Genomic DNA, 11,712 nt, shown 5'->3' on the forward strand with positions numbered 1-11,712 from the left:
GTCCCAAGGCTTTGTGCCATCCTTGACTGCTTTCCCAAACCACACGCAGGGAGCTGGATGGGATACGAGCCAGGCCGCATGTATGAATTCTTGAAGAACATCTTTTCCCTTCTCTTTCTGCCTGGCTTTGCTCAGCCCAGGAACGCACGGTGTGCCTTGCCTGCCTGTGTCACTGTTCCCTTGTCCCGAGGCTGCCGGAGCCTTTGCACAAGGGCAACGTTTGCTTCCCTTCTGTTAGGTGTGGAATTGCTGGGCTTTGTGCTTCGCTGAGAAATTACTCAGCGCTTGTAACTACTTGGACCATTTCGCACAGGAGTGTGTGGCAGTTGTTGTTGCAGGACCTCACAGTCCTCATTGTTGGAGTGAGTGGTTTGTGCGTTTAAACTTACTCTTGTTTAAAAGAAAAAAAAAATAAAGCCAGGCCTGGGCCAGCGAGGCCTGGAGACGGGATCTCCATCCACGTGTCTCAGGAGTGTCATGGGACCGATGGACAGAGCTAATACCTGCTGCCTCCCAGGCTGTGCTCTAGCAGAAGACTTCAGCTGTGGACTAGTGGAGGCTTGTACCAGCACTCTGATTCCCCTTGCCAGTCCCTGGCCAACAAAGTACCCATTGAGTAAATCAGTCTAGAACTGCCTCTCAGCTCTCGTGTGCCACCTGGTGGCCACTTGATTATGTCTGTCCCACTTTGTGTATGAAAGGCGCTTTTATGTTCTTGGAGGAGATGGGGCGTTCGTTGGTTAACCTTAGAGCCTATCGACAGAACCATGGGTATGAACTGTCCTGATTTCTTGGGGTACATGTCCTTTTCAGGGGCAGTAGGCTGCCGGAGCCAGCTGGTCTAGATGTGCTTGTGTTCATCATTGACCATCTGAGGAAGCTGCAGTTCTTACTAAGGAGTTTTGGCATCCTTAAAGACTAAAATGTTCTTGTTATAGGGAGTGACCTGCTGTGTGTTTGCCATCCCTTTCTCAGTGTGAAATGGTTATATGGAAGTCTTGTCTACCAACATGTCAGGACTGAGTGGCTGGCCACCGCAGAGCAGGGACGTGCTCACTCCTAGTGCAGGTGGCACTGATGCCACGGAGCGAGTTCTAGCAAGTGGCGGCTGGAGCTAATGTGCAGCGTGTACAGTCAGCTGCTGAGTTGCTGATGCCACGGAGCGAGTTCTAGCAAGTGGCGGCTGGAGCTAATGTGCAGCGTGTACAGTCAGCTGCTGAGTTGTGTCATGCACGGCTTCCTTGCCCGAGGGAAGCCCAGGCCCTGTCTAAAACTTTCTGCAGACTAGACAGTTGGAAACAGTTGTGTCCACAGAATGTTGGTCATCCTTGAAGGAATTGGTTGAAGCCACCTAGCAGAGAGAGAGTGCCATTGGCGAGAAGGGTATGTGAAGGTGCGCTGGAATTCAGGGGTTCATGAAGGAGTGTGGGCACCAGCCCAGGGAGCTGGAGCAGAGCGTTCGTGCTGCCAGGGCAGCCGAGGAGTAGGAGTAGCCGTGTGCAGTGCACGGAGGAGGGCTGTGCTGCCAGCAAGTGCCTGTTGTCATGGCTGCTCCGTCGGTCTGGCAGCCCAGGCTGAAAGCAGCGGGTCCTGGAGCGTGATCAAAGACGTGTTACTCTCGAGTGTTTATCATTCTTCCTTAGGCCCCAACAACAGCAGTCCTCAGACCTCAGCTGTGCGGACCCCTACCCAGACCAACGGTTCTACTGTCCCTTTCAAGCCTCGAGGGAGAGAGTTTTCCTTCGGTAAATAGGCGTTTTGTTTTCCTCGGTTTCACTCTAAGAAGATAATGATGCTTTTCTCATTTTGTTTGGCACATCAGCATGGCTCAGAGCACAGGCTGCCCGAGCCCCAGCCTGAAGCTCCTACATGCAGCTCTGCCCTTGCCCTTGCATATGAACATTAGACTGCCACGCTCCTGCACCAGGGCCATTAGGAAGATGAGCAGCCTCCGATGGGGTTGCTGTTGGCCCCCCGGAGACACGGATTGGGAGGGAGGGGCGTTCCCTTTGAGGCAGCACCCAGTGGGAAAGCAGTGTGTCAGTGTGTTGGGGTCAGAGCACTTGCCACCACAGCAGAGAGATGCAGCTAGAGCACCTGTCTCTCGTGCTGCTTAGAGATGCCGGGGAACACATCCCGACAGGTGCTACAGTGTCACGACCTTGTGTTTTATATGCAGAGGCCTGGAATGCCAAAATCACGGACCTGAAGCAGAAAGTTGAGAATCTGTTCAATGAAAAATGTGGTAAGTTGATTGTGGAATAGTATTTGTTGTCTATCTGTATTTAAGGTTTACTTATTCTTCTAATAAGAATAAGGCAGATTTACAGTAAGATCTTCTGTACACTATTACACACTACCCAGTTGGCCACAGTGGCTGGTGCTGAACCGATCTGAAGCCCAGGGGCCAGGCGGCATCCTCCATTGCTTTTCCAGACCATAAACAGGAAGCTGAATGGCAAGTGGAGCGGTTGGGACATTTACCTGTGCCTGTATGGAGTCCGGTGCTTGAAGGCGGGGGATTACTCTGTTGAACTATGGTTCTGGCCCTGGAATGTTACTGGAATTACAACGTGAAGTTGTGTTTTGTAAATAGGAAACGAGCCTGAGTGAACCATTTCACAGCCCACGACTTAACTGTCACTGGGAGCACTTGTGTCTCCTCGGTTGGAATGCCATGAATTTCTCTGTAGTTTCCCAAGCACTTCGGAACTGGGGGAACTTTCCAAAACTAAGATGAAAAAAAGAAAGGAAAAAAAAAATTAAGATGAATTTGCTTTTATCAAGTGTGCATGGTTATCAGTTATAAATGTGGAGGGTGACAGATGCACTTTGCACGTGCGTTCCAGGGGAGGCACTGGGCCTGAAGCAGGCGGTGAAGGTGCCCTTTGCATTGTTCGAGTCCTTCCCGGAAGACTTCTATGTGGAGGGGTTGCCCGAGGGCGTGCCCTTCCGAAGGCCGTCAACCTTTGGCATCCCGAGGCTGGAGAAGATCCTAAGAAACAAAGCCAAGATTAAGTTCATCATTAAGAAGTAAGGCCATGATACGAGACAGGGTTGCTCACAACCTGGGCCTGTAGGACACTAGTGGGTGGAGCTGTGTGCTTGTTGCGGAGTCTTGAAGACAGCCTAGTGCTGTGCCCCTGTGTGTGCATAGCTCTTTAATAACTGTATCGAAGGGGAAAGGGGTTGTTGCAGGTGGGTGATGGCTGCGATGGAGAAGTCTCCCCACAATTTGGTATTGCTGGTAGTTGGTGCTGGGATGGACCTGAGCCCACATCACTGCCTCTCCTGTTCTTATAATTTGGGAGAGATCGTCCATGCACTGATTCACTCCTCAAATGCCTGAGGTGCCAAGCTGAGCTAAGGCCAGTAATTCAGAATGCTTTTTCCAGGTCTGCTGGACATGAAGGACAGGTAGCAGGGCATCTGGTCCCAGGAGCCATCATTTACTGCCTTCCCGGCTCCGCATGGATAGAAGCCAGAGTTGGGATCTAAGAAAAAAAAAAAAAGATGAATTTGTTTGAAAGGTAGATGTTACATTCTCCACATGGCCGCTTGAAGCCAGGAGCTCCGTCCAGGCCTCCCTTGTGCGTGGCAGGGACCCACGTCCAGGAGCCTTCACCTGCTACTCCCAGGCGTATCAGCAGGCAGGTGGATGAGAAGCAGAAGAGTCCAAAGACCCCAACCTGCATTTAGATACGGGATGCCAACATGCCAAAGCCCCCTGGCCCCCAGCCTGGCCCAGGGCAGTGTTCTGCCTGCTAGGATGTGTGCCGTCTGTGGTGGAAGCAGCAAAGGCAGGGATCGCCTGCTTAGCCATCATGGTGACGTCACTCCCAGCTCTCAGTTGCTCAGTGCCCAGGGGTGCTGTCACACAGAGAACGCTGTCGCTGGCTTTTGCCCCGAGGCCATTTCTGTGGAGGTTAGCCTGTAAGGCCTCGGCTTCTGCCTGCTGCAAGAGACCCTGGCGCTCAGGCCTGCACTGCGCCGCCTGTCTGTGCTCAGGCTGCGAGCTGGGCACTTGCTGTTTCCCTCCTGGCCTGGGTCTTCCCATGGTCCAGGGGGAGGGTCTGAAGAGAGGTCACAGCTCTGTGTCAGGTCGCGAGCCAGGTCGCTGCCTGTCATTCAGAGAGCAGTAGCGGTGCTGGGTGTGTCTGCTGTGGGACTGGCACGCAAGCCTTGTCTCCTGTCTGCAGGCCTGAGATGTTTGAGACGGCCATCAAGGAAAGCACCTCCTCCAAGAGCCCTCCACGTGAGTGCCCCCCCACCCCCGCGGTGACAGGGCACACCTGGCAGCTAGGACGAGCCGGACAAGCTGTCCAGTGCAGCCGGTAGCACTTGTTCTGAAAGCATTTTCACTGTACTGCATGTTTTAGTTCTTCCAGTGTGTGTGTGTGTGTGTGTGTGTGTGTGTGTGTGTGTGTCTCACTTGCTCACTCGCTTGATCTGCTCAGCTCTGCCAGTCAGGAAAAACAGTCTGAAATGGAGGAATAGGGGATGTGCCCTGCCAGAGGCAGCGCTGGCCTGACGCGGCCCCGGCCGCATCATCCCGGGAGGGCATGCTGAGCAGCTTGCTGGGATCTCTCACCCTGTGCTTCTGGTTTCAGGAAAAATAAATTCATCACCCAGCGTCAATACTACTGCCTCGGGCGTTGAAGATTTGAACATCATCCAGGTGACGATTCCAGGTAGGGTTCCGCCCACCTGTCCTGTCACGTCAGCTTTCCCAAAAGTTACCCATGTGGATGACGGGGGCCATCTCCGGCCCCGTGTGGACATGGGACATGCATCCTCCTGGGCCCTGTGGGTGGGTCGGCCAGGGGGCAGCACTTCCCCGTTTTTGCTCTGTGGGGCTCTCAGCAGGGGAAGCATGGGTGCCGCACGTCCAGCATCCTGCCAGACACGGAGAGTCCTTTAAAAGCCCTGTGTGAAACAGCAGGCAGCACAAGAGGCCGACAGTGGTCTGCGTTTTCTGGTTGTTGTGTCATTAGGCCATTTAAAGCTTGGCGATTTCAAAATGCCAGACTACATGAGTGAGCAGTGGGCAGAGCCCCTGGTTCTGCACTCGGAATCATGCTTACGCTTCCCTGTTAAGGTTTGGGTTTTGTCTCCATTATTCCAGATGATGATAACGAGAGACTGTCCAAAGTTGAGAAAGCGAGACAGCTAAGAGAGCAGGTGAATGACCTCTTCAGTCGAAAGTTTGGTAAGTTTTGCATTTACAAAGTTGACAGTTGAAATATTTATTTCTGTATCTATTTGCAAGAGTTCCAGAGAGAGATCTTCCGTCACTGATTCACTGCCTAGATGGCCGCAGTAACTGGGTCTGGGCCAGGCCGGAGCCAGGAGCTTGTTCCAGGTCTCCCACATGGGTACAGGGGCTCACGTTTGTGACTGTCCGTATTTACCAACCTGATGTGATGGCTCTGTGGCTAAATCCTCACCTTGCAAGTACTAGGATCCCATATGGTGCCAGCTCCTATCCCGGCTGCTCCACTTCCCATCCAGCTCCCTGCTTGTGGATGGAGTAAAGCCTTAGGGCCTTCTGTGTGGGAAACCTGGAAGATTCTCCTGGCTCCTGGCTTCAGATAGGCTCAGGTCTGGCCATTGAGGCCATTTGGGGAGTGAAACAGGTGAAGGAAGGTCTTTCTGTCTGCCTCTCCTTTCCGGACATCTGATCTGACTTTTGAATCACAAGGAATGAATTTTTTAAAATCTTTATGCTTGCTGTGCAGAGGGAATGTTTGACTACATCCTGGTGCTGCGCTGCCTCGGTGCTTGTCGGTGGCCAAGGCTCACCTGTGTCTGTCTCCCTGCAGGTGAGGCCATCGGCATGGGCTTCCCCGTGAAAGTGCCCTACCGGAAAATCACCATCAACCCCGGCTGCGTGGTGGTGGACGGCATGCCCCCGGGGGTGTCTTTCAAGGCCCCCAGTTACCTGGAGATCAGCTCCATGAGAAGAATCTTAGATTCCGCCGAGTTCATCAAGTTCACAGTCATTAGGTGAGCACTCCCCTGCTGGTCAACCAGATTTCCCAGAGGGCTGGGCCTGCTGGCTTCCACCATGGAATTAAACCGACACATTCGGGTTACTTCTTTTTCTTCGTCATCATCTTTTTTTTTTTTTTTTTTTTTTTTTTTTTTAATGTATGAAGTTTTATTGTTATTTGAAAGAGGAAGAGAGCGAGATTTTGCTTCCACTGGTTCACTCCCCATTTGGCCACAATGGCCAGAACCAAGCCAACCTGAAGCCAAGGTCATTGGGAGGGAGCTGGATGGGAAGTGGGGGACTTTCCCCGAAGACCACAGGGGATGCTGGGGCCACAGGTGGCAACTGTATCCACCCGCCACCAAGCTGGCCCCTTGTTAACTCTTTGGATGCTCAGAGACTCCCTCCTCCAGAAGAGACTTGTTGAGTGTGGGAGGCCAGGGCTTGGCGGCCCTTTACAGCCTGCTGCACCTTGGCTCTGTTGCATGGCGGGGGTCTGAGTCTCTTGGCAGTGGTCAGAGACAGTGTGACCTCCAGAGCAGAAATGCAGGAGAGTTGTGTCAGTAAAGCGGGAGAATCTTGGAAGCCCCTTAATCAGTAGTTTTGAAATTATTATTGTTAAAGATTGATTTATCTTTATTGGAATACTAGATTTGCAGAGAGACACAGAAAGATTCTCCATCCACCGGTTCACTCCCCAGATGGCCACAGTGGCTGGAACTTAGCTGATCCGAAACTCGTAGCCTCTTCCAGGTTTCCCAGGTCTGGGCAGGGTCCCAAAGCCTTGAGCCATCCTCCTTTGCTTTCCCAGGCCACAAGCAGGGAGCTGGTTAAGAAATTGAGTGGCGTGGTCAGGAATTGGAGTCCCTGTGGGGTATCAGTGCTTGCAGGCAGAAGCTTAGCCAATTGAGCCATTGCACTGGCCCCCTAAGGCCAGCACCTCGCCGCCTCAGGTCGGGCGGGCCTGCAGCCCAAGCTGGGCAGTCTGCTTTTCTGTGGGATGGAAGCAATGGCTGCTGCCTCATTGCCCTGCAGCCACCCGGCCTCTAGCAGCACTCTGAGCATGTCTCTGTGAGAGGCATCCACCCAGAAATCCCTGAATCTTGAGTTCTGTTCCCGAGTCCCCACCCCCGCCCCCCCATGTCATCACCAGCACAAGGCCCCTTAGCGCTTGGATTCCGGAATCAGCAGCACCTCCCCCCCCGAGGTTTGCATGACTCATGTTCATGTTTCCCCAGAGCTACCGTTGTCTGGTGGGGCTCCCCGTTAGCCCCCCACCCAGAGTACCTCGGGGAGCTGTGGTAACGGTGATGAGTGCGTGGAGACGCTCAGACCTTCCTTGTTGCCGAGTAAGCATGAACTGTCACCTTACGCAATCCGTTTCTCTTTTTAGACCCTTCCCGGGACTCGTGATTAATAACCGTGAGTATCTTTCCACGTCTTGGATGTGCTGTTTGCCTGGCAGCCTGTGAGGGGGGTGTTTCCACAGGTGTGGGTCAGGAACCTGTCACTGCTTCTTCTTTCCTGTTTTGAACTTCTAAGTTACTATTTTTCTTAAAAAAGTATATATATATTTTTTAACTTGAAAGGCAGATTTCAAAGAGAGAAGGTCTCCATCCGCTGGTTCACTGCCCAGATGGCCGCAATGGTCAGAACTGAGCTGATCTGAAGCCAGAAGTTTCTTCTGGGTCTCCCGGGGGGTGGGGGGGGGTGCAGGGTCGCCGTCCTCATCTGCTTTCCCAGGCCACAAGCAGGGAGCTGGATGGGAAGTGGAGCAGCTGGGACATTACATAAACATATTTTTAACTTACAATATAGTCGAAGGCTTGGCGCTCCACTGAAGAAAGAGTTGAACAAATAAAAGGTGACGGGCCATGTTCAGCAAGAATAGGCAAGGACGTTATCGGAGTCAAACAAACAAGACATTGAACTTCATTTGTGTACAGTAAACTGCTCAGCGTGTAATTTTTAATAATTTTCCTGACAAAGCTGACAAAACACTATCTGCAACAAACTCCTGTAGGCATTTCTTCCTTTGAGGGTTTGTTCTGCTTTGAGTCTGGGGGAGCATCACAGAGCTTGTTTCTCTGTGTCTGGCATGTTTCCCACCCCACGGGCTAGCCTGTGATGGTTTGCGTCCAGACAGTCCTAGGTGTGATGTCTGACCGTTACTTGGCCTTGGCTTGTTTATGAAGCAGAGAGAGAAAGAGAAAGCGCATGTGCCAACCCACCTCCCATCCATTAACTCACTGACTGCAAGCTGCCGAACCTGGAAATCTTTCTGGGTCGCCCCTGTGGTAGCAAGAACCAAATTCTTGAATTCCTGCAGCTCGCCTCCCCAGGTCTGTGTGAGCAGGGAGCAGCCTGGACAGTCAGGCGCATTGTACTCTGGGGATTGCTGCGAGCAGGAAGTTTTGTCTGACTCGCCCACAGCTCTGTCTCTGCTCTCCCCTCATGCCTTGGGGTAGTGCTTGTCACGGCAGGCTCGGAGCGTCAGAGCAGCACACGTGTGTACACATGCCTCTCGGATGTCACAGCTCGTGGAGGAGATGGTCATGCGCCTCGTGTGCTTTGTTTTCAGAGCTGGTTGATCAGAGTGAGGCAGAAGGCCCAGTGCTGCAAGGTGAGTGAGAGGCACCTGCCACGCACACACGTTCTATTCACTATGCACGCTGCATCACACATGGTGCTTTGGTTCAAAGGCAGGGGCAGATTGCACGTGCTATTCACGCCTCAAATGCCCGTGACAGCCAGGCCAAAGTCAGGTGCCAGGCATCAGACTTCAGGAACTCCATCAGGCCCTTGGACCAGCCTCTTCTGCCTCCCAGCTGCATGAGCAAGGAGCTGGGTCAGACGTGGAGCAGCTGGCGCCTCACACCAGGCTCCCCGACAGGCAATGCCAGTGCCTGAAGGTGTCTACCTCCAGAAGCCAAATTTTTAATTTCCTTTTAAAATTTACTTATTGAGCCCAAGCTCCATGGTTCATTTGACTCATCCTCCCCTTGCACGTGCCAGGATCCCATATAGGCACCGGTTCATGTCCCGGCTGCTCCACTTCCCATCCAGCTCCCTGCTTGTGGCCTGGGAAAGCAGTTGAGGACGGCCCAAAGCCTTGGGACCCTGCACCCACGTGGGAGACCCGGAAGAGATTCCTTGCTTAGGACTAGTCCAGGTTTGGCTGTTGCCACCATTGCGGGAGTGAACCAGTGGATAGAAGATCTTTTTGTCTTCTCTCTATAAATCTGCCTTTCCAGTAAATGTAAGTAAGTCTTTAAAAATACTTACATTAATTTAAAAGGCAGAGTTAGATCTTCCATTCACTGATTGACTTCCCAGATGGCCACAACTTGACCTGTTTTTTGGTATTGATAACTTTTCTTCCCTGTTTCCCACAAGCTTTGGGAAGCGTTTTTAATACTGAGTTTTAAAACTTTGATTTCAGTGAGTACAATGGACTGCTCTTCTGAGAGGGCTAATGATGGAGGACTTCTATTAAAAGAAGCCCATGGGGCTGGTGCTTTAGGCTAATCCTCTGCTTCTGATGCCAGCATCGCAAATGGGCGCTGGTTCAAATCCCAGCTACTCCACTTTCCAACCCAGCTCCCTGCTTGTGGACTGGGAAAGCAGCGGAGGATGGTCCAAATGCTTAAGCACATGGGAGCCCTAGGAGAAGCTCCTGGCTCTTGGCTTCAGGTTGGCTTAGCTCCAGCTGTTGTGGCCATTTTGGGAATGAACCAGCAAGTATGGATGATACCTGTCTGTCTCTGTCTCACGCCAGCTTTGAAGTAAGATAGATGACTCCTTTAAAAGGGGCACAGAAAGGAAGTGCCGGCCTCTGTGGCAGCACTCTGGCTGCTTGTTATCAGTGCCTTCAGTTGTATTTGCTAACTGGGGAGCACTGTTGAGTGCACAGTTGAGTAACTGTTTAGTCTCAAGGTCATTGCTTCACCTTGGACTTGGGCTGTGTGCACAAAACCCTGGGGAACGGTTTCTGCATTCCCCCCCTTCCCCTAGACTCTGTCAATAGTAGAAGCATGTGTACCCCTCCCCACCCCCTCTTAACCTGTATCTCTTTTTGTCTTCAGAGTCCACTGAGCCCAGCCAGTTGGAGGCACCAGCCTCAGAAGGTAATGGGCAGCCCCTGTGAGGGACAGTGGGGTTGCTTAGGGCCGCCTTGGGATGGAGCCCTGTGCGCCAGGCGCTGCGTGTTCCTGGGGTTGGGGGCAGTGCTGCTCTGAGGTCCCAGCTCGCTCAGCCCTAGCTAAAGGACACCGCCTAAGTGCGTGTCCAAAGGAACAGGTTTGCATTATTGGTGCAATTAACTGGGACCCTTTGTTGTTCTTCTAGAAGTAAAAGAGACGGATGGGAGCTCTCAGATCAAGCAGGAACCAGACCCTACGTGGTAGAGCTCCTACTGCTAGGGTAAATGCGCCTGTGTGGAGATCCCGTGTCGCATGTGTGGGGGTCCCTGCTTGGGCGGTCAGGTGGCCGTGCCTGGCGACAGACAGGCTTCTGAGTCCCGGTCATCACTGCTGATTTACCTGATTGAGGCCGCCAAGTGCAGCCGACCACAAGCCCATTGTTTGCCCCACATGACTGAGTGCATATCCGGGGCTGTCACCCTCAAGGGAATGCTGGACCAAGTACCCCACAAGACAATTGGCCGCAGCCTCAGGATGTGGCTCTGCTGTGTTGCTGGATGGTGGGCTGGTTTGTCCTGGCGCCTGCCTTACCCGGGGCTGCCTGCTGCTCTCCCTGCACGGGGCGTGTTTGATCCTGTGGTGCTCGTGGTCAGAGGGCGGGCGGTGGCAGTGTGTGCAGTGCCGTTGACCTCCCGGGGCCGTGTGCTCTCTCCTGCTGCAGGAGCGGTGGCGGGGTTCGAGAGAAGAACTTCTGGACCGGAGCCTGCCACACCGTGTAATATACTTGTATAACAGAAATACCTTCTATACAAGCCTTTTTTTCTACTTTTAGATAGAAATGTCTACTTTTTCAGCAGTTCTGTGAATTGAATTAAAGAGCAGAGTGACCGTAGGTTGGAATGGCTGACTGACTGGGGGACGTGGGGCCAGCCGCGGGCCAGCCGCTCTGGCCACAGGAAGCCGCCCGCTGCAGGCGCGTGTCTGCTTCCGAGGTAGTTCACTTCCGGCGTTGTTTACGGAATCATTTAACCAACCCCTCGGTTGCGGTTGCCCCTGGCTTCCATGAATGGCTGGGAAGCAAAGTCTGTGTATTTGACCAAGCCTTTCCCATGCTGGCCATCATGTTCTTCCGTGTGTGTCACCATTCAGAGGTTGGAGAGCAAGCAGGTGGCAGGTGAACTGACTATGCCAGCCAGAGCCTCCCGCTCAGGGCCCTGCTGTCAGGAGGGCTTCTGTGGGTCCCCCTCTCCATCCCCCACTCTGCTTGTGGTTTTGAGGGCTTTGTGGGTGGCACCTGTCTCCCACTGGGGCTGGGGTTCCCACCAGGGTGGGAGCCGGGGGCACTGTTGTAGGAGAGTGCCGGCTCCGAGGGTTCCAGGCCGGTGCAGGTGTGTCCCAGCTCTGTGAAAGCTAGAGTATGTCATGGCCTAGAGTTTCCAGTAGCTTTATCACAATATTCACAATGGAGAATTCTATTACATGTTAGCAGAAATAGGCATTTTTATGTGTTGCTTATATTTTACCTCAAATTAAATTGTAGATATAGGGTAATAAATAAAACTCCATCCATGCCTTTCA

The 11,712-nt window shown here is 52.8% G+C and overlaps 1 protein-coding gene across 7 annotated transcripts in view; it reads left to right on the forward strand.

Annotated features, from left to right (window-relative positions):
• The window catches only part of GTF2I (general transcription factor IIi), a 78,695-nt gene extending 66,983 nt beyond the window's left edge, over nucleotides 1-11,712 (forward strand). For 6 of the 7 annotated variants that reach the window (XM_058680319.1, XM_058680323.1, XM_058680320.1 and 3 more), the window contains 12 exons: nucleotides 1,644-1,745; nucleotides 2,180-2,245; nucleotides 2,850-3,033; nucleotides 4,200-4,255; nucleotides 4,611-4,691; nucleotides 5,126-5,209; nucleotides 5,823-6,006; nucleotides 7,386-7,414; nucleotides 8,574-8,615; nucleotides 10,078-10,119; nucleotides 10,340-10,414; nucleotides 10,856-11,712. In XM_058680319.1, the coding sequence (XP_058536302.1) occupies nucleotides 1,644-1,745; nucleotides 2,180-2,245; nucleotides 2,850-3,033; nucleotides 4,200-4,255; nucleotides 4,611-4,691; nucleotides 5,126-5,209; nucleotides 5,823-6,006; nucleotides 7,386-7,414; nucleotides 8,574-8,615; nucleotides 10,078-10,119; nucleotides 10,340-10,398 (929 nt within the window). In that variant the 3' untranslated portion in view covers nucleotides 10,399-10,414; nucleotides 10,856-11,712. The remainder of the gene's footprint in view (nucleotides 1-1,643; nucleotides 1,746-2,179; nucleotides 2,246-2,849; nucleotides 3,034-4,199; nucleotides 4,256-4,610; nucleotides 4,692-5,125; nucleotides 5,210-5,822; nucleotides 6,007-7,385; nucleotides 7,415-8,573; nucleotides 8,616-10,077; nucleotides 10,120-10,339; nucleotides 10,415-10,855) is intronic. The other variant, XM_058680321.1, reaches the window with a different exon arrangement.

The sequence above is a fragment of the Ochotona princeps genome, chromosome 24, assembly GCF_030435755.1.
Source record: "Ochotona princeps isolate mOchPri1 chromosome 24, mOchPri1.hap1, whole genome shotgun sequence".
NCBI classification, from domain to species: Eukaryota; Metazoa; Chordata; class Mammalia; order Lagomorpha; family Ochotonidae; genus Ochotona; species Ochotona princeps.